Genomic DNA, 25,299 nt, shown 5'->3' on the forward strand with positions numbered 1-25,299 from the left:
AAAGAACGTATTGTTCCATATTATCCTTAAAAAAGAGAAATACTTCTGAATAAAACTGTGAAATAATCCTTTAAACTGATCAGACTGAATGTGGACCACTCTCTGATTTCTTACTGGATTTCAGCAACAGCGTTCTTGGAGAATATGGTTCTTTATGAAGAGCCTCTGCTGGGATTCCCTCAGAGGGTCCAGAACCTCAGGCTGAGAAACACTGCAGGACTGAATCACTGCTATCACAGTAGAGTTAAAGGTCTGAGAACACAGAACATAGAACCGAGTCCAGCTGAGGATTCGACACACCGAAGGTGAACCTTTAATCTTTAGTGCAGTTTACAGACTCAAAGAAAATCTAATCACCAAACATCAGAATCATGCAGAAAAAACGGCTACAACAGCAAGAACACAAGAAGAACCAGAGTCAGTAATAATAAATATACAGTCACACTCACACAGGAGGCCCAGTACCAAAACTGTAACAAAGAGCAGGATGGCTTCAGTCTGAGGAACCAGGGGAAAAAAAATAACACCATTTATTATTTAGAACCAGCCTCTGGTTCAAGCAGGAACCCTCCTGGTTCCTCTGTCTTTATTCTTTAATCTCATGATCGTTCTCCCTCAGAACCTCCACTTTTAAAAAAGTGAAACCCTTTAAATACATAAAAACTCTGTAAATGTTCGGACACGTGCAACGTCTCGGTTCCAATAGGACCATCAGATGTAGAACCTTTTCAGTAACATATCAGTGGAGTAAACAGAGGAACCAACAGCGTCTCCATCTGAGAGCTGACTCTCCAGAACTTTTTCTTGGAAGCTGTCAGCACTCAAACACCAGGAGGAACCGAACAGAACCTACAGCAGCCGTTTTAACATTTACTATCCAGATCACTGGGATCCAGTTTAAACTGGTCAGAACATCATCAACAGAGATCTCAAACATCATGAAGGCTCCTCATTGACTGCTGGTCCAGCAGAACATCAGAACTGTCAGCAACAGTGATGGAGGTTCTGCAGATGTTCTGTCAATGATGAAACTACAGAAACCTCAAAGGAGTTTAACCGAGTCAGAATTCTGTAGCAATTGTGTGACTGGTTGTAATTCCAGGTTCCAGTTACAGCATCGTTCTGCCCAGTTCAAACTGAAGAATCTACAGAGAACAACGTAAATCTGTTGACCTGGAATAAAGCCATCTGGGACCAGAACCGAGTCAGAATTAAACCATAGATAAACTGGAATTAAAACCAGCCAGAATTCAGCTGCAGATATTTTTTATGAATGTCTGAGATGAGGAAAAATGACGATGTGGATCTGAGATGTTCTGATGAAACAAATGAAGATCTGCAGCTCAGATCCAGTCTGGATGCTAAATGCTAAAATGGCTGCCGTGAGGGTCACATGACCTGGGAGGTAGAACAGGTAACGTTAGCATCAGTCCGCTAACACTGCTGTCTGGAATCAGCTCACGGTTTGGTTCAAAAGTAAAAACTATAAAATAATCTGTTGTGCTTTATTCTCACGATCAAAAGAGGAAAATAGGAGATCAACACATCGACGGGTTTATCTCTGATGTTCCAGGTGTCTGGAAGTTACCTGCAGTGAGGCGTAACATTAAATTCTATAACAGGACAATCTAATGACCACACTGTGCAGAACCTCAGGAACCCAAGTCAGAACCTGACCTGACCTGACTGCTATGCTAGGCTACCAAAAACTAGCCTGCTAGCTGCTAACTGGCTACCTCCACTGGTCACATGACCCCCGTCCATTTTTTCCTTTTCCAGAATTCATAACTATTGTTGGAAATGGGGGACCGTATAAACCGTTGCACCTGAACAGGAGTCCAACACGTTCCCCGAGAAAGTTCCTGATCAGATCAGAGTTCATGTTCTCAGGGAACCATCAGTCTGTTCCGTCAGGACTCCGTTTACAGTCGTACCGACGAGCAGGAGGGGAGCACTTTAACGGACGGACCAAAGGAGTAGCAGGACAGTTTTTATGCTCGTACCGATAAGACTCCAATCAGTGACATCACTCCCCTCAGTCTCTGATTGGTCAATTTTTCTCTGACATCACTGTGAGCTAACCTTTAATCCAGCTAACATGCTAACCCATGCTAACAGGTGGCTAGCTGTAGTCCAGTGTGAAGTGTTAGCATGATGGCTAGCTGTCTGAAGTTTTAGCTTATAAGTTGTCATATTAGCCCACCAGATTAGCCTGTTAGCATAGCAGCATGTTAGCTAACTGTGGGTGTAATGTTCAGGGTATTATTAACCGGTTAGTTAAGATGCTAGCCAGCTGTAGGTGAAGTTTAAGAAGTGTTAGCCTGTCAGTTAGCATGTTAGCCAGCTGAAGATGAAGTACATGCAGTGTTAGCCTGTCAGTTAGCATGACATTCAGGTGTAGGTGAAGGGTATGAAGTAGTAGCCTGAGTGTTTGCATGTTAACCAAGTGAAGTCTACAAAGTGTTAGTGAGCGGTAGGTGAAGTGTATAAAGCAATAACCTGTAGTGAGCATGTTAGCCAGCTGTAAGTGAAGTGTAGTAAGTGTTAGCCTGTCCTTTAGCATGTTAACCATCAGAAGTTAAAGTGTATCAAGTATTAGATTGTCCATTAGCATATTGGACAGCTGTAGTTGAAGTGTTTGAAATATTACCCTGTCAGTTAGCATATTAGCCAGCTGTAGATAAAGTGTTTGAAGTATTATCCTGTCCTTTATCATGTTAACCATCAGAAGTTCAAGTGTATAGAGTGTTAGCCTGTCAGTTAGCATGTTAGCCTGCTGTTGGTGAAGTGTATGAAGTATGAGCCTGTCAGTTAGCATGTTAGCCAGGGAGGTTAGCTTGTTAGCACAGCAGCAGCAGCTCGTCGTCACTGCTCTCCGTCTTGCCCGTGGCCTCCAGGCAGGCGTCAGGGATCTGAGCCGTGTGGACCATCCTGCAGTGTTCACACAGGCCGTCCCGCCCACCTCGACTGCTGTTTCCGTGGTGATGACGAGGGCCGTGGCCTGCTGTGGAGCAAGGGTGTGGCTCCAGCAGAGGCTGGCGGACATCGCTGACCAGCGAGGAGGATGACGACGTGTCAGAGTCGGACACGGGGATCAGGAGCTCCACGTCTTCTTCTTCTTCTCTGCTCCCTCGTCGCTCCGCAGACTCGGCCCCACCCCTACCTGTCTCCAGCTGGCGCAGAGGGCTGTGATTGGTCCAAGGCTGCTGGTTCTGGTTGGTTCTGGTCAGGTTCCGGGCCAGGCGGTGCAGGTTCTGGGCAAGGCGCTGCAGGGCAGAGGCAGCAGGTGCCTGGAGATCCGGGACGTCACTGTGACATTCAGGATCTGGATTGGACGTTACCACAGTGACGGGGCTGGAGGGGGGCGGGGCCTCTCTAGGCCTTTCGCGGCTTCGGTCTCGGCCAGGCGTCGGAGTCACAGACGTAGCAGATGCTGTCACCGAGACGACGGCCTCCACAGCAGAGGGGGGCGGAGTCTTCTGTGGCAGCGGAGCGACGGGTCCGCCCACTGCACCCACACCGCGCTCCCTGCCCCGCTCGCCCTCTGTGTCCGTGTCGTCCGAGTCCGGAGACAGCAGGTCGGAGCCAGAACTCCCAGTGCTGCCGGTGCCGGCGCTGTCCTCCAGGTCGGCCGAGACCAGAGCCAACGAACCCGACCGCCGAGACCGCGAGAAGGTGAAGAGGCGGCGCCACAGGTTGCTATGACGACCAGAGGAGGGCAGCCGGAGGGAGGTGAAGCCGAGCTGAGAGCGAACAGCCAGACGGAGGTTCTCCAGAACCGACGCCTGATTGGACACAAAGACAAATCATCAGAACCAGCACATCTACTGGGGTGCCTGGTTGTCATGAAAACAAGGTATTTCATTAAGAGCTGCTGTCATCGGTTCCTCAGAGATGAAAAAAAAAAAAAAACACACAACTGATGATTTGTGTTTGTTCCGAGATGATGATAGGTGAGCGTACCTGGCTCCCAGAGCACACTGGGAAATCCTCCACAGGTGGGATCAGTCCCTGCGCGATCAGCTGACCATACGAGGGCGGGGCTTCCCTCCTCAGTAGCTCTGCCTCCACTCTGGACAGCTGCGTCTCGAACGACCTGCAACAACCACACAGACAGATCAGACAGAAGACGACCAATCAGAGGCTGTGAGGGTGACGTGTGAAGGCCCAGGTGTGCTACCTGCGTTCGAACATGCGCAGCGAGTAAAGTTTGCAGGTGCAGCCGAGGGCAATGACCAATAGGAGGCCGCAGATGAGGCTGCCAATGACGGCGGCGGTGATGACCCTGGTGGGGACGATGACGGGGCAGCTCTCCTCGTCGCTGCCGTCGCCGCAGTCATCCTGAGCGTCACAAACCCACGACTCAAACACACAGCGGTTATTCTGCAGACCGTTAAAGAGACATTTAGTTTTTAATCACTAAAATCACAGCATTTATCAAAACAATAAACTGTAAAACCAGAAAGATTCTTCGTATTCCCAACTTCATGACTGTCCTCAAACTAATCATGTACTTTTCCAATGAGGAAAACTATAAAAATCTGAGAATAAAATTGTTATTTTTCACAAAAGTCAATTTATTCAACATATCTCTGTTTAAAATTTGCCAAACATAAACTTCAGTAACAACGGTCTGTATTTATACAGTTCCAATATCCTCAAACATTTCATTTTAGGAAATGAAACAGTGATGCCGATTCTCTGTGCAGTGCTACAACACTTAAAAAGGTTCTTTCTGGTTCTGTTCCGTCGGTCACAGCTCTGGTTCTAACAGAACATGAAGAATAAGAATAAAGAACACTATTTTTGGATCATTAGTTTCAGTGGATAGAAGCTTTGTGCTGGGTTCTAGTACCTTGCAGTGGAAGTTCCCTGGCTGACAGAAGAAGCAGTTCTTCTCATCAGAACCGTTCGGGCAGCGGTTCTGGTAGTTGCAGCGGTCCGATCGAGGATAACAGGCTCCGTTTCTAGAACAGGGGAACTCGTCCTCCTGACAGGAAGAACAGTTCAGCTCGTCCCGGCCGTTCGGACAGTGCCAGTACCCGTCACAGCGCTGCTGCTCAGTGTAGCAGCCCCAGTTCCCCCCACACGGAACCTCCCAGGGCAGGCAGAACCCGTCCACCTACAGACAAAGAACCACAACACAGATTAGAACCCACTGATGACTATCAAGCTTGATGATCCCAGAACCACAGAGGATGACCCGGTACCTGGTAGGTGACGTTGAAGCCTCTGGCTGCGTTGATCTTGTCGGCATAGAAGTGAACTCGCAGCTGACCGGATGATGAAACCACGGCAACCGGCGCTCTGGAGTCGAAGGCTGTCAGTACCCGGAGGAGGCGGCGAGGGTTCTCCTCCAGACCATCGTACACCTTTACGTAGTCGCCATAACCGGTTCCATCGAGCTTGAAGTCCGTGAACCTGAGGATCACCTGCAGGACGATGGAGGAGGTGGAGTCAAACACCTCAGTCAGGTGTGAGGTCAGAGGTGTGAGGTCAGAGGTCGGGTACCTTGCGGTGGTCTCCGGTGTCGATCAGCCAGGTGCAGTTGCTTCCTGGAGGGTAGAAGTCGGGGTAGTTTGGAGAACTGAAAGAACCGTAGAAGTTCCTCAGCCATTCTCCACAGGTAGGAACGTCACAGTCGATCTCATCACCGAGGTCCTGAAACAAACAAACATCAGACGCTGACTTCCTGCTGCAGAAAGTCACAGAAGAACCAGGTTCAGACCAGATCGGCTGATGAACCTCAGTGAACACTGATTCCCATCATTCTGACAGAAGACATTTCTGAGTTCTCTCTCCACAGTCAAGAAAAACACCACAGGTTCTGGTTGTGTTGACCTGTGGGTCTCAGTGAGTGGACAGGTGAGGATAGGTGAGTTACCTGGCAGTCGATGCTTCCGTCGCAGCGCAGGCTGTGCGGCAGGCAGGTGTATATTCGGGTGTAGCGGGACAAACAGGGGAACTGGTTCAGGCTGCAGGGCTGGAAGGAGAACGGAGAGTCGACACACAGCTCCTCGTCTGAGTTGTCTCCACACTCGTCCATGGAGTTGCAGCGCCACCAGTCAGGGATACACTTCCCATTAGAGCAGTGGAACTGGTCCACGTCGCAACTTGACGCCTCCGGCTTCCCTGAAAACACAATGCAGACGTTTAAGTTAATAAAGGTACACAATGTAAACCTCCACGGTAGCACAACTATAACAACACAACAAGGTTCTACAGCATCTCACAGGGTTATTCTGGTATTGATGGCAGCAGGAGGAACACCCCCCTGTATTCACTGTGGACTGGTCCAACCTGATGAAGACTGTTAGGTCTGACTGAACGTTTACTGAATATTTAAAGGGAGTCGACTCCAAACTGACTGAGCGGCAGACACACAAACGTACTCAGAACAAACACAAAAAGACACAAAATAAAGTCACACAAAAAGAGCAGAAGGATAAACTTCTCCTGTTTTTGTAAACTTTTGTAGACTGTATTTTCTGTAGTTTGTATGTGTGAGGGACCAGGTCTGCGAATTAGCTGTCAGCTATTGACCTATGAACACGACATCGGTTAATGTAACAATGTTTGTTGTTCTGTCCCTATCAAATAAACAAACAAACAAACTTAGCTCAGATAGAATCAGTCGACTCCAAACTAAGTCGTGTTTCTGCATTTAGTTCAGACACAAAGTGGAGATGAAACTTTATAAACAACAGTTTGTGCATCAACTCAACAACCCACATCTGGATCATCTACAAACAGCAGCTGTCTGTTTTATTACTGAATAGTTCTGGTTCTGGATCCCCAGCTGATATATTTTATAAATCCTCTGAGCTGCTCTGATCTCATCTCAGTATAAATAACCAGGTTACAATGATTTAATCTGTTGGTTTATGATTCATTCAGAGTCACTCTGAGGAACATTTAGAACATCTTTGCTGAGTTTTAATTGATCGGTGGAGGAGTTGGGATGATTTCAGTCCAACACAACCAATATAAATCTGTGTCCTTCTCTGAAACCTGCACTGATTTGTTTCTCCTTTTGTTCAGTTGCAGAATTGATCTTTGTAATGATTGATTATGTAACACAGTCGGAGGTTCAGCAGCTACACAAACCTTTACAATCCTAAAGTCACATCTGTCCTTGTTTTTACAACTCTGGTTATTTTTAAAGATGTTTATTCACCAAAAAAAGACAGAACACGGTTAAAGATGAATGTGACTGATAGCATCGATCACTGGTCTGAACTTCTACTGATATTAAAAATGATTTCTGTGGGGATTAAATCTGATATTCTAACAGCTCTGTGTCAAACTCAGGTTTTCTTAAAACTTAATATCTTCATGTTTTGTGAAACAAATGAAATGATGATCTCTTTAACCTGAATATCATCACACAGATTTCTACCTCCAACTTTCCAATTGTCCAGACACATCTTCTGCTGTGAGATTATTCCTCTCTGCATCAGTTCTACTCCAGACCATAACCAGCAGATTAAAACCAGCTGTAAATAATTAATGGGAATAGTTTTCTTATCATCTCTGTTGGAGCTCTTTCAACTTGTGATGACTTCTGGATATATAGCAGTGATCCTCCTCCAACACTGACTGCCAGGTACTGATTTGTGACTAATCCACTAAACCTGATGGCGTTCTGTGTGTCCGGAGGATTAACATCAGCCTCTAATCCAGAGTTACGTCACTGAGCACCGCTGCAAACAGCTGTTATATAACAGCCAGAAAGAAGAGATAGACAGCAGCAGCAGCTCAGGACTGAGACAACTGCAGCTGTAAAACACTTATTTCACTGAAAGTCATCGAAACGTATAAAAACAGAACCTAAACTGAGTATTTCTACACACACAACCAACAACCTCACTGTGGAAACCGGAAACAAGCCAAGCTGATCAGGACTGACCGGTGATGTAGGACAGTCGGAAGCCTTTCCCGGTCAGAGTGTCGTCGGAGTGGAAGTGGATCCAGACGTGGTCCTGGGAGGAGATGTACGGCGGCGGCAGCGACGAGCCGCAGACTCTCAGCCCGTCCAGACTCCTGTAGCTGCTGATGGACATCCAGTCTGAGGTGCAGCGATGGGAACCCTGCAGGTCGAAGTCCTGGAAGCTGCAGCACGAAACATCAAATACAGTTAATTTATCGGTCTGAAGCTCTGAGCTGACCCTAGTTACAGTAACGAACAAGGAAACTCTCACCTGGAGAACCAAAGGAACCAAATGTAGCTGCAGCGAGCGGTTCACACTCCACTGCAGGAGGTTCTAACTTTGCTAAATTCATCACAGAAATCTTGGATTTTTGTGGACATTTTAGTTTTCAATTGACGTGAGAAAGCAGAATATGAATGTTTCTGTGATTTTGTAACTGTGTGTTTTGCTCTCTGTGATGTTTTCGGACAAATATTGGAGCAGAAAAGTCTCCGCATGATTCCAGGTCTGCCTCTCTGAGTGCATTTATCTACTAATGTGAATGAACGCTTCAGATTTGTGCTAAAAGTGAAATGCTGCTCAGTGACACATCATAAGACTTTTACATTAAAGGCATTAGAGGAGATTTAATTTCCTACGACTTTGAACGTAGCATGCGCACATACAACCTCTCCCTCACCCCCCTCTAACCTCCCCCCTCTTAACATTTATGAAGAAATGCCCCCCTCCAGAAACTTGCGTAGGACTCGTGAAGTTGTCTTTTACGGCTGGGTCCCCCTGGATCTTTATCTGCCATTATGTAAAAAAGATGAGCAAAACAAGTCGCCAGCTAACTACGAAGCTATACCAAAGCAACACATACAGAAAACACGTAAGTCCAAGGCCTACGTAATCTACGTAACTAGGCCTGAGCCGGAAGATTTTTGATTGACAGGAAAGGGAGCAAACCAAACGCCTCGGTCCGAGCGCATTGATTGGCTGATGTTTATCAGGTCCTGCCATGTCCACAGTTATTTTATTTAATTTTTTATTCTTTTAGAAACCACACATACAAGTCCACTAAAGGTCAGTATATTCATTTTATGTGAATCAGACAAATCAAACCAAAAAACATCCTCCATAATGCCTTTAAGAGCCAAGAGCCGTTCAGAGAGCAAAGGCCATCTTAGTCAATCCACATCACCATCTGTATGTTTTTTCAATGCATACAGTTAAAAGTTTTTTCCCATTTTTGGAAAGAAACCCTCCCTAAGAAGGCCAAATCAAACCGCTCAGACCGTTTTTTCACCTCAGCTGTAGGGTTTCTAAATAACATTTAGGCCTGTGTAATTGCACTGTAGGCTACATATATGGTCAAGATAACTCCCCTGATGGCATATATTATTTAAATCTATGTATTGTACAGTACTGTTCTATGTATGAATGTTGTTGTTGACTACTGTTGCAAATCAAATTGCCCAAAATGGGACAATAAAGGCTTTCTAATCTAGTCTAAAGTGAGCAGAGATATATGATATTATACTGAGACATAAACAGTTTAGATGCTGTCAGATTAACAGATCAGGTCTGTCTGAGGCTCCGTTAAATTTTCTTCAGTTTAATCTCTTCAGCTTCGAGCAGCAGCTGCTTCTGCTGTTACAATTCAGTCGCTCTGCAGAACCATAATGAAGAACAACATCTGTGTGTTTGTCACACTGATGTAGATGTGGTGCGACGACTACATACGTCCTCACAACAACATCCCGTCCACACGGGTGTGTCTGATGCTGTAACCATGGAAACAGCGTCACCTGATGGTGATGGAGTCTCCGGGTCGAGCTCTGATGTTCCAGCTGCAGTTCAGTCGAGCCGGATACTGGAAGGGCCAACCAGGGCTGGTGATGACGCCGCTGGACGCTCGCAGGAGCTCCGCCACGTCGCCGCAGGCTGAGGGGGGAGACAAGTGAGACAGGTGAGGGAGAGGAGACAGGAGAGGAGGGGAGACAGGTGAGATAGGTAAGGAGGGGAGGGGAGGCAGGCTGATACTGCGTCTGTACTGACGCTGTGATTGGTTGTGACCTCACCGTTAGAAATCCCCGACACGTAGACGTTGTCATTCTTCTGTGAGGCAGCAATGCATCCTGGGAAAAAACCACAGAGGACAACATTAACCAGAATTCATTCATTTAGAACCTGACTGAACAACAGAGAACACTCAGCCTGAATTGATGGCCAATCAATCAAAACAAACAACATTCCAGTCAGCTTTAAGGAAAATGTCACGTCTCATCCATGTAAACGAACCAGAGCTGCAACTAATCAAACAGCTATTAAAATTATAACCAAGATTTGAGAAATTTTTATTAAAAATTGTCTAGATTCTGTGTCTGCAGCTTCTTAAATGTGATTATTTTCAGGTTTATTTCCTCCCCTACGACAGTAAAATGAATAATTTTGGGTCATGGCATAAAATAAAGATTTTTCTTCATGGACTTGGGAAACACTGAACTTCATGTTTCACAATTTTCTTACATTCTAACATAGAATTTTGTCTGTTTTGAACTTCAAAAATTAGTTGCAAATTAATTTAACAGTTGGTTTGTGTGAAAATACACTAAATTTTATATACTGTAAATTGAAATGAAGTTTCTCCATCTTTCCTGAAAATCAAATGTCCACAAATGTGTCTAATTTGTGTCCTTCTCTGACAATGATTATAATTATATGGAGCCAAATTATAGCAGCTTTAGTGAGAGCAACGGGAATTCGGATTTATGTTCCTAAAACCAAAAAGAGAAGCCCAGTTGTTGTTTTACTGAAGCTCATAGGATTACCAGGACCTGATGACTGACAATCACAAAGGCGTTTTAGTCAAATTGACAAAAACGTTAATCCGGGTTTATAATTTTATAAAAACCTCTCACACAGAGAGCAGGTGACAGATGTCCAGGTGTGCTGAGCTGATTTTCAATGTGGAAAGTTCACTTAGTAAAAGAAAAGCAGTAGGTTTGCACTGAAGCTTCTAATAAAGAGGAAAGCTTCACCTTTATAAGAATCAGCTGAAACCCTGGAAGTGACCCAAAGTACTGGATCATTCAACCCTGAAACCTTCCGAACACAGCTGAGTGCAGAGGACTCACCTGTCAGTATGAGCAGGTAGACAGTGTGCCTGCAGCCCGGTCGGAGGGCCATGCTAACCCGGCGGCTCGCTGTGATGGAGATGATGGGGATGAGGAGTCCAAGGTCACTGCCCGGAGCGCTGCATGTCAGCCCGCAGAGAAACAAACCGATCTGTGCTTTAAGGTTTAGCTTAGCATCTGCTGCACCGACAAACACCGGAGGATAAAGCGCCGTGTCCGAACCTGCCCGCTAACTAAGCTAACAGCGGAGCTAACCTGCTCTCACATCAGAAACCGTCTGACGGAAACAAAGACATCTGAGCTCCGTTAGCCGCGGCTAACAGCTAGCGCTAGCTGCTAGCAGAGCACCGAGCCGTTAGTGGAACCTCACAATTTGTCTCCGCCGAACGAATACGCAAATACATTCTGCGATTAAATACACTTATCTGACTACAACATTACAGCAGTTAGCTCTCGGGCTAACCCCCCGTTAAACTCATAAACCAGGCTAACAGCCGGAGCTAAAGAGGCTAATAACACTGGCCGATTAGCCTGAACATGCTAACAGAGCTAAGCGGCCAGCCAGCTCGTCCTCCCCCGCACTAGCGAGGGCAGAAAGCACGGAGCAGGCAGCAGCTGACCCGGGTCGGTCCGTTCTAACTAACAGAACCGGAACAGAGAGAGGTCAGCAGCGCGAGTGTCGGTCCGACCTCATCCTCACGGTCCTGCCAGCTGTTAGCCGTTAGCTTCAGCGTCGAACAACAACAGACCGCAGATAGAGGCCCCGCCCCTCAGTGGACGTCACCGACCACCACACAAACACGCCTTATTATTTATTTACTTATTTGTTTCGATTAGTTGTTAAAATGATTGATTTAGTTATTATAAATAAATGTATAAATATATTAATAGGTTTTAATTTATTAGTTACACAAACAAGCTGATGCAGCTTTTATTTGTCAGTAAACATCCTTGTTGTCATTTTATTACCTCATAATTAAGTAATAATGATCAATGTCCATACAAAAATCATGAATGAATCAATCAATATAAACCAAGAAATAATTATCTGAGACAAATGCTGGTGACTTATTTTGTTATTTACTTATTAATATATTTATTTATTGCATTTTATGTGATAATTCAACATCACAAACCTGAAACAGTCACACGACTGTTACCAGCATCTCATGGTCCTCCCAGTCCAAACATACATGTATAGGCCGTGAGCTGAACACGTGTGAACAACACATGCAGAATTTCCACAACAGCAGCAGCACATCTGTCGTCCTCACAGCAGCTGGAGCTTCTGTCAGCTGTTCTATTGTCCCTTTATGTGGTCTTAACCCCCAAGTTACCCCACAACCCCCCAACAGCCCATTACACCCAAACAACTGCCCCTCCAAACCCCCCTACAGCCCCTTCACACCCCAACAACTGCCCCTCCCTACAGCCCCTGATACAGAGCACGACCCCCACACTCAGTGAAAGTGTCCATCTGCTGCTGTTTTTCTAAAGTCTCTGTGAACCAGAAGATGTTTTTGTTTGACTATCAGAACAATGAATCGTGTCTGTTGTTCGGCTGCTGCAGCAGAAATGATCATATTTTACTTCAAACAGAAGCAAACCGTAACAGAAACACAAACTGAGCCTTCTGTTAACTATCACTGAATACATTTATTGATTTCTCTGTATTTTAGTTCAGCAGGAAGCTCAGACCTGAAGCTCTGAGTTCAGGATGGAGCTGCTGGAGATGATTTCTGCTCTGTGAGTCCCCATGAAGTTAACCTCCACAGAAGTAACATATCAGAAGAACATGAATCTCTTCAAAGTGACACAGAAACAAGAAGAATCCTAGCCTAGTCGCGCTAGACCCAGGTCTGAAGACGCAAGGGCCTAGGAACTCTCAACAGGGAGGGAGGCGGGCTAAAAGGTTGTCTTTCAAATCACTCTGCAGCAATTGGGTAGGTATACAACCAACCAGCTCAACAAATAGGCGGACGTAGTTCCTAGAGCGCCGGAAATCAGAGGATGCGGGAGTTTGGTGAATACGTCTTTCTTCTCAATGAAACACTTCAGTGCCGTCCTTTGTTCATCTTTCAAGTTGAATTTTACCTTCAAATCTTTAAGGGCTGTTGCCAAAGTCGAGTCGAAAGATAACTGTTTATTGTGCGCAACCATCTTCTTCTCTATTCTTGTTTCTATGGTTGTTTCCGGTTGTTTCTGTCAGAATCGTCGCGCCTCTGTTGTGTGGTGGTCGAACCAGCTCAGCCTGCAGTAGTTACGCCCGCCTTCTGACTCTACACTTCATGGTGATTCGTCGGCCAGTTTTAGGAGCATCCAACCTCGAGGCTTACCGAGGGTAACTAGACCGACCCTGGCAGAGAATTAAATTCGTTGCCGTGGGTTGTCTAGCGCAGCTAGGCTAGAAGAATTCACCACAGAAGAAGAAACTCAGCTGTTTGACTTCTGAAACTTTATTTTATTGTTGCTGCTGCTTGTCTTTAAATCAGAAGCTGAAGCTGTAGATTCCATCAAAAAATGATCACAGTTATTGATTATCCTCTGAGCGGCCTATCAGACACTCTAGATCAATTGATCATCAGTTATTGATCGTAAATGTACAACAACAGAACTGTTCCAGAGGTGACTGACAGTGAAGTGAGGAGGTTCTAAGACACCATCAAAAATGAGTTGATCACATAAACTTTACACAAACGGGGACTGAGGCAAAAACAGTCTGATGCTCATTGATCACAGGGCATATTGATAACTGATCGATCAATATATTGATCAGATTGTCTCTCAGCAGGATGTTCAACATCTTCTCTTTGTTATGAGCTCAATCCACTGGGTGAAGGGGCGAGGCTTATAAATACAGGGTCCAAGCACCAATCAGAGTCCAGCAGCTTTTGACTTCTTCTGTCAGTCCAAGAACCGAACATGTCGACAGCAACCAGCAGGAGGCGTCGACCTGCAGCTACAAACCTGTAGCTACCGCGACGCAGCTGCTGCTGACAATGATGATGATGATGCGTTTCCTGTGTATCTGTGCAGGAACTGTCTCAGGCCGTAGACAGTTCCCCAGCCGACAGCAGGATCCATGCTGATGAAGTCGTCCAGGTTCATGTGACTCTCTGAGGACGAAACGCGCCACAGCATTATGACATCATCAGTAAATGGTCTCATGGTTCATGTCATCAGACAGGTGGACTCACCTGCGGTGTGTATGGGGGGGTACGGCGGCGGCGGCATCTTCCAGGTTCCGTCAGGGTTCTTCATGTGAGAACGATCCGACGCAAAGTTCAGCAGGAAGCTGTCAGCAGGAACCACACGCAACTTCCTGTCAGAGACACACGTACACTGTGATGTCACTTCGTCTTGCACATGCTCACAGTGGCTCATATGAGTGCCCCCAACACCCCATAAAAAATACAAACAAGCCAAACAACACAAAGCTCAGCACAGACATGCTAATGATAATGCTAATCCAGAAAACCCTGAACACAGGTGTGAGCTGTTACTTGCAGATCTCAGGTGTGTTACCTGCGGATCTCAGGTGTGCTACCTGCGGTTCTCAGGTGTGCTACCTGCGGTTCTCGGTTGTGCTACCTGCGGTTCTCGGTTGTGCTACCTGCGGTTCTCGGTTGTGCTACCTGCGGTTCTCGGTTGTGCTACCTGTGGTACTCGGGTCTGATGTGGCGGTCTGAGCGGAAGGCCTCGGCGCCGTAGAGCTTCAGGCTGCAGGGGAACGGCAGCTCAGTGTCCAGATCGTAGATGAGAGCTTCGGACTGAAGCTCCGCCTGCAGCAGAACCACGTGGTAATCCTGGAACACAACGCCATCTTTATTGATGTCATGAATACATCATGACTGAAATCATTCAGGGAACATGCAGTGACATTACCGACCCAGATCACCGGCTGGTCTCCATGTCCAGACTTCTGTTTCCACAGAGGAACCTGATGGAGAATGAATACAGAACATTAGCGCTGGAACCAGACATGTGGTGAGCATGTGAGATCCCTATGGAACATGACAGATGTTTTCTAGACCATGACAAATGTTTTCTAGAACCTGACAGATGTTTTGTATAAATCTGTAGAACCTGACAGATGTTTTAGAGAATGTTAAAGATGTTCTGTAACAGTTTTAAGAACCAGCAGGTATACTGAAGCGTCTGGTTCAAACCTGATGTTGTTCTGTATGTTCTCACCATTCTGTTGTCATTGGAGATGAAAACGACGAACAGCTGTTCTAGCGGTGCGGTTCTCTTGGTTCTGACAAAGTCACAGAGCTTCCAAACATTTTCTTCGCTGCAGAACAAGAACAAACAACAGAACCATCAGAAAATTTGGACTGCAGAAGACACGACTGCAGCAGAACCAACTGTGTAGAACATAGAAGGTGCTGCATGAGTACACTAGATAAGAGCTGAACTACAGTTCTGAGAACACAGATCAGAGGAACTCAGCAGCTCTTCGTACAGAACGATGACCTGCAGATGAAGGCAGCTGCAGTGCATGATGGGAAACATCTGATCTAACAGCGGATTGGTTCAGGTGTTGATCGATCATCTGAGGTTTGACAGAACATTTCTTAGTTTATCTGAAGGAACTGTGATGCCAAACATTTTGATAATCAATGAACCATTTGATTCTCTTGATCAATCAGACATCCAGGTTCTTCTGACAGACAGAGAGCGGATCAGCTGATTAATCCTGTCGATTAGAATCCATCAAACAGGTGATTTGCTTTGATGTCTACAGCTGCAGTTGTTTGTTCCACTGGTGAGAACCCTGTAAGCAAGAGACTGTAGGTTTGGAGAACATTCTGTAAAGATTCAGGGAACATTACTTACACGTTCTGAGCAGCACTCATTCATTACAGGAAATGTTCCGCAGACATACAACGTTTCCAAAATGTTGGCTGAGAAATGTTTGTTAAGGAGAGGCAGAAAACGTTCCTCGAGTCTTCAGCAAATAGTTAATGGAACCATTGTTTCCTGGGTAAAACTTTATTAGTGCTGGCATTATTTATTGACTGTAGCTTCATGAAACCTTCCATGAACATTTGGAGTACCATACAGGAATGTTCTGGCAGCGTTCCACAAATGTAAAGACTTAAGGTCAGAACCAACATTTTCCTTCAAAGTAAACATTCTGTGAACATCAAGAAAACTTTATAGGAAACATGGAAATGTAAAGAACCAGTTCTGCTGAAATCTTTCTGAATCTGTTTAATTCATGTGATTGGAAACTTATTGATCCGCTGGTATCGATCAGCTGATCAGCCAACATTTTCCTGCAGCCTTTTGTGGTGAGGCTGCTTCTGAGCCGTGAGTTACTGTAGTATTAAATAGCAGTACCGTGTGCAGTATTTACCAGTAGCAGCTCGTATACTCGCAGTCCTCGCGGCTCGGTGTGAGGCTTTCTGTCTTCATCACGTTTTAACGTCAACGATCCGCCGGAAGCACACTCATGTCGTCACATCCAGCAAGGACAAGGTACTTTCAAATTAAAAGCCTCAGAACAGTTAACAGTGTATTCAACTACTAAAGCATGAGGAGAAAGTGTTTATAGATTTATTCTGTGAAATCTGAGTAAAACCTGTTTTGAAAGAATGTGTTGCTCCATCAAACAGCAGCTTTAAAGCACAATATACGTTGTATAATAACAAAACAGATTCTGAGAATGGCAATACATGTGTATATATATACATATATATATATATATATATATATATATATATATATATATACGTATGAACAAAACGCAAAAAGTTTCCCTAAACCTCCTCAGAACCACATGGTTATTTTTTATCTACAGTAACTTTATTTAATGAATCAAAGTTTTACCCTCATACTGTGGATATTTTCAGTTTCAGACCCCTAAACTGTTAAAATATTTATTAGAAAATATTTCTCCACAGAATCAATCATGTCTTTTAGATGGCCCTGTGATCTTGCGTTGGTCAAAATGATCTTTCATTGTCTATAATATTTCAGACCAATCACCTACCACACATGCTGATATGAGCCTTGAAAGTTCACCCAAAATGTACTTTGTAAAGTTTCTTTCTGGTGAATTATCAGAAAACAGACACACATCCAGGGAACCAATGATTGTTTCTATGACTCCATGTCATTAAACTGCTGCAAGTTTACTGTTCATACTATGACACATCCCATAATACTCATGCTCACAGTTGGTTATAGAGAAAATGAACAGTAAACAGATCTAGTGTTTAGACTGTGACAGCTGGATCGATGTAAAACTGATCTGGTGTCAGTTTTTAATCAGACTTAAGATGTGTTTTTCCTCTTCACATGTCATGGTTCTATCTGCTGGACTGATGAAGTCCTCAGGCTCAGAAATGATGGAAAAAGTCCATTAAAAAGTAATAAATCTGAAACAAAATTCCTGATTTTGGACCCTGAAGTGGACACCTTCAATCCAGCAGACTCGGCTCTAAACTGATTATTTTCTATTAGACATAATTAATAAACTGATTGATTATATCGATATATCAGAGATGCAGCAGGTTTCATGTGATCTTATTCCTGACAAACAGCAGGGGGCGCTGTAACGGCACTAATCACCGCGGCAGCAACAAACTGCACATAATGCAACACAAACAAAAATTCAGAAAGTTTCAGTTTAATAAAAACAAACTACATAAAGTCACGTCTTCCAGCCTGTGGTATCCTAGCAACAAGTCAGCAGTGGTTGCTAGGATACCACAGGTGGGCAGATGCAGGTGGTCCACCCGCAGGGTCGGTTGCCGGGCAGGTTGCTAGGTGAAGAGGCGAATGGTGGCGTCGGCTCCGGAGGAGAAGATCCACGGCTGAGTGGGGTGAAAGGTCACATCCAGAACGCCGAGGTCATGAGTGATCACATGACCTCTGAGCACCTTCACCGGGACGATCAGTGGGTTCTGCAGCAGGTCACTGGAGGGAGAGGGAGGGAGGGGTTAGCGTGTTCACATGGGACTGTCGGCTGATCAATGAACCGTACTGACTGTATTTGAGAGTCTTACTTGTAAACGGTTCCATGACAGACGATCACTGATCCGTCATCAGACGCCGAGGCGAAGAGTGGGTACGATCTGTGATAGGCCACGCCCCTCACCGCCTTCTTATGGTGTCTGTAGTGATCAATCAATATACTTATGGTCAGTAAATCAATATTATTATTATTATAATCTATACCATGAAGAGACATCAGTATTACAACAGATCATGAACAATCAAGTATCAATAATCTACCAAATCTGTGATTTGTGCACAAGATATCAGTGATTGACAGGCCCTGTTGCCAACTCCTCAGTAAGGAAAGTCGCTATTGGCTGTCTTAAAGTCGCACAATGAAATCATTGCCTAACTTGCATAATTTTCGTTTGCATGTAATTGTAATCAACACTGACTACGTTCATATGCCATCAATATTCAGGTTAAGGTCAATATTCCGGTTTCTGAAACATTTGGAATAACCCGTTTACATGCCTAAACAGACAGAGTTACTCCTGTTGTGTGATGCTGTGCTGACGCTGTGTGGCGCTGTGGTGCCGCGTGTGGGGTTCACCATGTCTGTTTACCTCTCCTTGTGTATTTCCAGTGGGTCGCACGTCAGACGCGGCATATAAGTAGCTGCCGTACTCAAGATTCCTTTCGGATGAAACAAGCGCAGAACGCAAACTAATGTTTCTTTCTACGGGAATATTCCGATGCGTGTTTATATGACGAGATATTCGGGTTAGAAAAGGAGTAACCCAGGGGTCTTATTCGGGTTTTTAAAAACCGGAATATGAACATATTCGGGTTTTTACATGGCCGTACGCAACCGGGTTATTGCTAATATTCCGGTTAAGAAAGGGTTTTTGACCTGCATATAAACGTAGCCGCTGTAGGAGAGAGGAATAATGTTGTGGGAGAGACAAAAAGCGAGTATAAAACACCCAAAACATGTTTTTGAACTAGAGGCTGTGCGAGTCAAATGCAGTGATTTATTAGTATGACAGAGATGGGATCTGCAGCGGCTTTGCTCATGCGCGATTCATCTGCGGTAATGTGGGTCTCCTCTAATCAGACAATGGGACTGCTGTGGGGTTACTAGACTGACCGCCTGTGAGTGCTTTGGGATGGGGAGGAGATCACGGCAGCACATTCTGCTCGTTGAGGACAGGAACTGCAAAACGATACGATCTTTCAAGTCAGAGACTCCAAAACACCAGAAAAAGTCACTAGAAATGTCGCTAGTCACTTTTGACAAAAAAAGTCGCCAGGAAAATTTGGGAAGTCGCTAGATTTAGCGAGAAAGTTGCCAAGTTGGCAACACTGTTGATAGGTGTGAGAGTGACTGACAGGTACATACCGCAGCATCTTGTAGGGTTTGGTTGAGAGGTCGAGGTCGAACCAGCTCAGCCTGCAGTCGTAACTCCCACAGATCACATGATCACCTGCAGACAGACAGACAGGTTAGACACAGGCTCCGCCCCCCAGCAGTGATGTCATAATTATAACATGAGGTGTCGTTAAAACTTTGGTTGTAGTAGATCAGGTATTTTGGTGGATCAGGTGTAGTCTTCACCTCCAGGATGGACGGCCATGCTGGAGATCCATTTGGAGTTTGCTTGAAGTTTTTTAGTCATTTCCTGTTTGACCAAGTTGTAGATCCGGACGGAGCGCTGCGTCGCCACGAAGAAGTAGGGCCTGACGGGGTGGAAGGATACACACTGAACCAGACCTTTGTTCTTCCTGAAGGGGTTCTGGCTCCGCCTCCGGCTTAGCTGGTGGATGAACACCTGTAGGTTGCTAGAGTGGTCCGGCATCACCGAGGCCAGGTAGTCTCCCTTAGCATGCCACGCCACCTGGTGGACGGCCTGAAGAGAGCAACAATGATCATTAGTTCAGTCCAGGTGTGGATCAGAATCCTGGCATCAAACAATCAGGTTCTCACTTTGGGATGTTGTATTTTGAGGCGGATGCCCTGGCTTAGCTCCTCCCCCTCAGTCTCAGACCAGACAGGCCCCGCCCCCTCTGATGGCTCCTCCTCTTGCTGACCAGCAAGGAGTCGCTCTGATGCCGAGATGACTTGTTTGTCTGCCAGAGACGGAGACACGATCAGAACCACCGAGTCCCTGGAACCAGACAGATGGGATGATGTCAGAGAGAGACACGGTGATGTCACACAGACAGGTGAACAGAGAGACAACAGGTAGGTCCTTACAGGGCGACAGCTAGCAGACAGACGGATGGGTTTGGGTTCCAGGCGACGCTTTTCACAGCTCCGCCCACCTGGACTGTTTTCACACAACGAGACGAACAAACTTCCCAGAACCTGACGGATCCGTCGTCACTTCCTGTAAACACAAAGCCCCGCCTTCAACACCTGAACTCTCGTTAGCTGGACTCTCGTTAGCTTGCTGGCTGAGCAGCTCTGATGGATTCTAACAGGACAGGTGAGTGAATGGCGTTACCTGAAGCGAGCCACTGTCCTGATGGAGACACACTGATGGAACGAACCAGACCGCTGTGACCTCGATACACCTGAACACAGGTAAACATAGGTAGGTTATGTCAGTGACAACTTACCTCATTGCTGTGTGTAGCCGGGTGTGTGTAGATAGGTGTTTGTAGCCAGGTGTGTGTAGCTAGGTGTGTGTTTACCAGAGACTGTGTTGTTGGAAACGGCTGCAGGTCTTTTGGTTTGGGCAGTTTGGGAATCAGATCCTCTGGGTTGACATTCACCTGTGGGCAGACAGACAGGTAATGTAGCTTTGTGCTAACAGTGCAGCTCCCCCTGCTGGTGAGACAGATGTTACTGTAGCTGTTACCCTCATCTTCCTCTGCCGGGGACACAGGTAAAGGTCGAGGCAGCGCTCAAACCGCTCGTGGATGAAACGAGGAAACGCTGGAACCTGACGGAGACTCGAGAATTTTTTAGGAACAAACGGAAGCTTTCTGTCTGATGGATCCTGCTGCTCCCACAGAGCTCGCTGCAGAGACAGAGACAGGTAGACAGACAGGTAAAGAGAAGCGTGGACAGGTTTGTTTAGGTTCAGACTTTAATCTATTCTGCAGACTGCTCCATTCACTCAGATGAGGTGACCAGGTAACGTACCTCCTCATCAGTGAACAGGTACTCAGGTGGGGGGTTGTAGGACTCCTGGTGACCAGGTAGAGGGATTTTGGGGGCAGGTAGGTGCATCTTGTGTTGAGCCAGAATAGAAGAGTCCTCAGTGGCCCACAGGTCGTAGTAGCGCCCCCTGCTGTCGTCCTCCACCCGCCGAGGTTTGATCCAACCCATCTTTATAGCATGGACCAGCTTAGACACCTGCACACAGGTGAATGTCAGAAAGCTGAAGGTCAGACAGGTAGAGATTAGACAGGCAGGTCAGACAGATGAAACAGACAAGTGAGATGACAGTTTGATCTCAGCAAGGTGAGACAGACAGGTGGAGCCAAGACAGGTTAATGTCAGAATGCTGAAGCTCAGACAGGTGGAGGTCCAGACAGATGAAACAGACAGGTGGATGTCAGAAACCTGAGTTCAGACAGGTAAGGCCTGGCAGGTGAGACAGACAGGTGGACGTGAGACACGCGAGACAGGGAAGGTGAAGTCAGACAGGTAGAGCTTAGAAATGTAAGACAGATGCATGGAGGTCAGCCGTGTGAAGGTCAAGACAGATGAAACAGACAGGTGCACGTCAGACACCTGAATTCAGATAGGTGAGGCCGGCCAGACAGACAGATAGAGATCAGACAGGTGAGACAGACCGGTGGAGGTCAGACAGGTACCTTCTCCTTCTCAGTCAGTGAGGGGATGAAGCTGCGTTTGTCTGCAGGTCTGTTGGTGACTGGATGAAGCATCACTTCGTTAGAGAAGAACTCCACCGACGGCTGAGCAGAGACACATGAGCAACAGGTGATTTTCAGGTGAACATCAGGTAGACCTACCTCACTGCTTACATATCACATGGATGGCAACTTTGGATAAATCAGCTTCAGTCAACTTGTTGACATTTTACAGCTGAAGGATTTTAACAGAGGAGATTTTAAATGAACCAGAAAATACAAACAGGGGGAAAAACCTTCATGTTTTTGGGAATAAACTGTTGAATGAGTAATTTATGCACAAACTTCTCTGTACAAACCTTCAGGCACAAATAAGACAATCTGATGAGATTTTTGGACATTGTGGCAGAAAGAAAATAACAAGAAATTCAAGAAAATGTATAAAATGTCCAGAAATCTTAAAAAACAAAAATAAACAAAAAAATAGAAAAAATCCTTAAAACAAATCGAATATCTAAAAAACAAAATGTCTGAGAATTACAGATAGATTAACTAATTTCATTATATATTAACAAAATGCAAAAAATATAAATCCCAGAATAAGAAAAACAAAGTCAGCTTCACTACAAGAAACAACAACTTGCGACTGAGCACTGAAAGTTTTTCTGAGGACATCGATCCTTTATTAAAGCACCTTTACTAATTCTGTCAGTGAATTAACCATTTTCATGACAGTTCTCGTGTCACTGCTGCGAATGTTTCACCAAAATAATTCGGGGACATCGTTACTGCATCCTGGCTTAGCTCCACCCACAATCACTCTGATTGGTTTAAAAAAAGAACACAAACAAGTCAGAGTTGATCCCCTGCTGCAGATTAGCATGTAACAGATGTGATCTTCACTCTATCTACTGATTTCACAATATTGAGGTCAACACCCAACAACATTGACAGGTAATGAGCTGTGTCCAGGTGTTTACAGGTCTAACAGTTCACCTGGGAACATCAGGAGCTCCCTGAGTTGGCGGAGCCTCTGAGCATACCTGGTACTCGTTGAAGCTGACGTCTCCAAACTGGCCTCTCTGCAGACGCTTCACCAGCTCCACCTGCTCGTCCGACAGCACGATGTCGCTCTCCGTCTGCTTGTCGTGGACCGTTCTCCTGCAGAGACACAGTTAACATCGTTAGCATCCTCCATTTAAACCTATGGAGAAGCTAGCGTCACGCTAGCGGCTCACCAGTAGTCCGGGTTCTCCATTTTGTCAAGGAAGTCGTCCAGCTCGTCCTTGTTCCTGATCGGCTTGTAGATCTTCTTCCCGTCCAGGTCGTAGCCAATGTGAGGGAAGTCTTTGTACCACTCCATGGGGATGTTCCCCACCGTGTTTCTGATGTCCTGCAGAATGTCGGAGAACATTAGAAACCAGACAGAACAAGCAGAGAGACGATCACAGGAGATAAACTCGTCTGACCTCCTCATCTGAAGAGTCGTGTTCGTACTCGTCTGCTTTCTTCTCGTCTTCACCTTCACTACCCTTCTTCTTGTCCTCCGTCTGCAGGTGGAATAGAGCACAGGTGATGTTCTTCAGGAGAACCTGACAACACTTTCAACACAACCAACCAATCACAGCTGAACTCTACCTGCTGACTCTGTTCCCCATCAGCATCGTCTTCATCGTCATCGTCTTCATCATCATCATCATGTGATCCCTCCTCCCTCTCTTCAGAGTCGCTCCCAGAATCCTCCAGTCCTGAATAAACGCTGTCCTCGCTGTCGGACAGATCTTCATCATCATCGCCTTTGTCTGCAGGTTTGTTAAAGTTGAACACCTGAAGAAGACACAGATTTCAGTACAGATTTAAGGACCTTACGCTGCACCATGCCCCATTCAAAACCCTGATGATTTTAGCTTTTCTGAACAAAGATTAAAACGAAATAAGCAATAAACATTGTATTTTTAATCTTCAGTCTGAACTTACATTCATTAAGCTTACTTTATTTTCACACTGAATATCAAAAAATAAGATGTACATTCAGTAAAAGCTTGACGAGTTTTCTAAGACAAGTGAAATACCTTAAAACGGTCAGATTATGAATGGAGTTTGGTATGTTTGTTGTTAGCAGCATCTCCAGCTCTGCTCAGACCGTCAGTGAACAGCAGAGCTAGCATGCTAACAGCTGCAGATTGTATAAAGTGTCGGTACCGGATCAGCTGCTGTGTTCAGGTAATGAAATTGTTCGTTAGAGAACGTAGCCCACAGATGCTCTTGTCTCCGTTCAGAACTCCATTCACAATCTGACCTTTTTAAGCAGCGCTGGTTCTGTGTAGCTCCGTCAGAAGTTCAGCAGTGAATAACCGGCTCGGTTCGGCACCCCTCTGGTAATACTGACACCGACCTTTCAGGATGTCTCCTTGTTTATCTCTTCAGTTGCCTGTTGTTCTGCTGCTTTTCCCGGTTAGCATGCTAACAGGTAGCTGCAGCTCCGTACCAGTCCTCCCAGTGCTCCCAGTATTCCCCTTCACGTCCACCTGTGTGTGTCTCACCTGCTCCTCCTCCTCATCTCCATCTCCTTCTCCTTTATTCCTCTTCTTCGTCCTCTTCATCTTTCCAGACTTCTCGGAGCTCAACACGTTGCTGCTGCTTTCCTCCATTAGACCATGTGGGAAACAGCCGGGTCAGAGGTCACGTGACACACACAAAGTGCTGAGTTTTCTGATGACGCCACCTAATGGACAAACGTCATGACTACACGTGACTGTTTGACCCACACCAGAACCTTCATGCATCAGAAATGAGTAGCTGCAGGAGAAGATAATAATAATAATAATAATAATAATAATAATAATAATAATAATAATAATCATCATCATCATCATCATAACTGTGTGATACTGCAACCACATGGTTCAACAACTACCTAACAGATAGAAGTCAGGCTGTTTTCTTCAATGGTTGTTACTCAGATTTTTTAAAACTGGCATGTGGAGTACCACAGGGAAGCAGCCTTGGTCCTTTGTTGTATAGTATCTATACCAACGATTTATCCCTAGCTTTGTCTAAAGCCAAGAGTGTTATGTATGCAGATGATACAATATACACATCAGCATCAACTAAGGAAGAATTAAACAGTGTCCTACAGGCAGAGTTAAATGCAGCTTTTGAATGGATTATCCACAACAAACTGGTTCTGAATATATCCAAAACAGTTAGTATTATTATAGGTTCCAGTCAATCTGTTAATCAAAATCCTCTATTAAATATTAAAATAAAAGATATTGTAATTAAGCAAGTTAATGAAACAAAGCTTTTAGGGATAACAGTTGACAATAAATTATCTTGGTCAAAACACATACAGACAATGTGTGCCAAAATGGGAAGAGTTATTTCTATGATCAGAAGATATGGATATTTCTTGACAACCAAAATAAAAAAAACAGTGATTGTGCAGGCTCTAATATTGTCAAACCTCGATTATT

General features: G+C 45.3%; 3 protein-coding genes across 3 annotated transcripts; all 3 read right to left on the reverse strand.

Moving 5' to 3' along the window:
* Positions 1-284: 284 nt before the first annotated feature.
* Positions 285-11,828, reverse strand: lrp12 (low density lipoprotein receptor-related protein 12). Its single transcript, XM_051955554.1, has 11 exons — positions 11,051-11,828; positions 9,995-10,051; positions 9,722-9,857; positions 7,910-8,112; positions 5,885-6,132; positions 5,512-5,661; positions 5,211-5,432; positions 4,856-5,122; positions 4,181-4,383; positions 3,964-4,096; positions 285-3,785 (listed from the first exon to the last, which is right to left on the reverse strand). Exons 1-11 carry the CDS (start codon positions 11,100-11,102, stop codon positions 2,841-2,843), a joined length of 2,616 nt encoding a protein of 871 aa, XP_051811514.1. The 5' UTR covers positions 11,103-11,828; the 3' UTR covers positions 285-2,840.
* Positions 11,829-13,490: 1,662 nt separating this feature from the next.
* ntaq1 (N-terminal glutamine amidase 1) lies at positions 13,491-16,555 on the reverse strand. The gene is made up of 6 exons (XM_022205709.2): positions 16,413-16,555; positions 15,245-15,344; positions 14,940-14,990; positions 14,708-14,856; positions 14,248-14,372; positions 13,491-14,166 (listed from the first exon to the last, which is right to left on the reverse strand). Exons 1-6 carry the CDS (start codon positions 16,469-16,471, stop codon positions 14,024-14,026), a joined length of 627 nt encoding a protein of 208 aa, XP_022061401.2. The 5' UTR covers positions 16,472-16,555; the 3' UTR covers positions 13,491-14,023.
* Positions 16,556-17,671: 1,116 nt separating this feature from the next.
* Positions 17,672-24,508, reverse strand: bop1 (BOP1 ribosomal biogenesis factor). Its single transcript, XM_022205708.2, has 16 exons — positions 24,367-24,508; positions 23,462-23,650; positions 23,293-23,373; positions 23,062-23,216; positions 22,867-22,984; positions 21,827-21,928; positions 21,150-21,362; positions 20,863-21,024; positions 20,696-20,776; positions 20,506-20,575; positions 20,256-20,388; positions 19,986-20,166; positions 19,617-19,908; positions 19,401-19,485; positions 18,067-18,174; positions 17,672-17,977 (listed from the first exon to the last, which is right to left on the reverse strand). The coding sequence occupies exons 1-16, from the start codon at positions 24,472-24,474 to the stop codon at positions 17,824-17,826; spliced, it is 2,232 nt and encodes a 743-aa protein (XP_022061400.2). The 5' UTR covers positions 24,475-24,508; the 3' UTR covers positions 17,672-17,823.
* Between the last annotated feature and the right edge of the window lie 791 nt (positions 24,509-25,299).

The sequence above is a fragment of the Acanthochromis polyacanthus genome, chromosome 11 (assembly GCF_021347895.1).
Source record: "Acanthochromis polyacanthus isolate Apoly-LR-REF ecotype Palm Island chromosome 11, KAUST_Apoly_ChrSc, whole genome shotgun sequence".
Lineage (NCBI taxonomy): Eukaryota > Metazoa > Chordata > Actinopteri > Pomacentridae > Acanthochromis > Acanthochromis polyacanthus.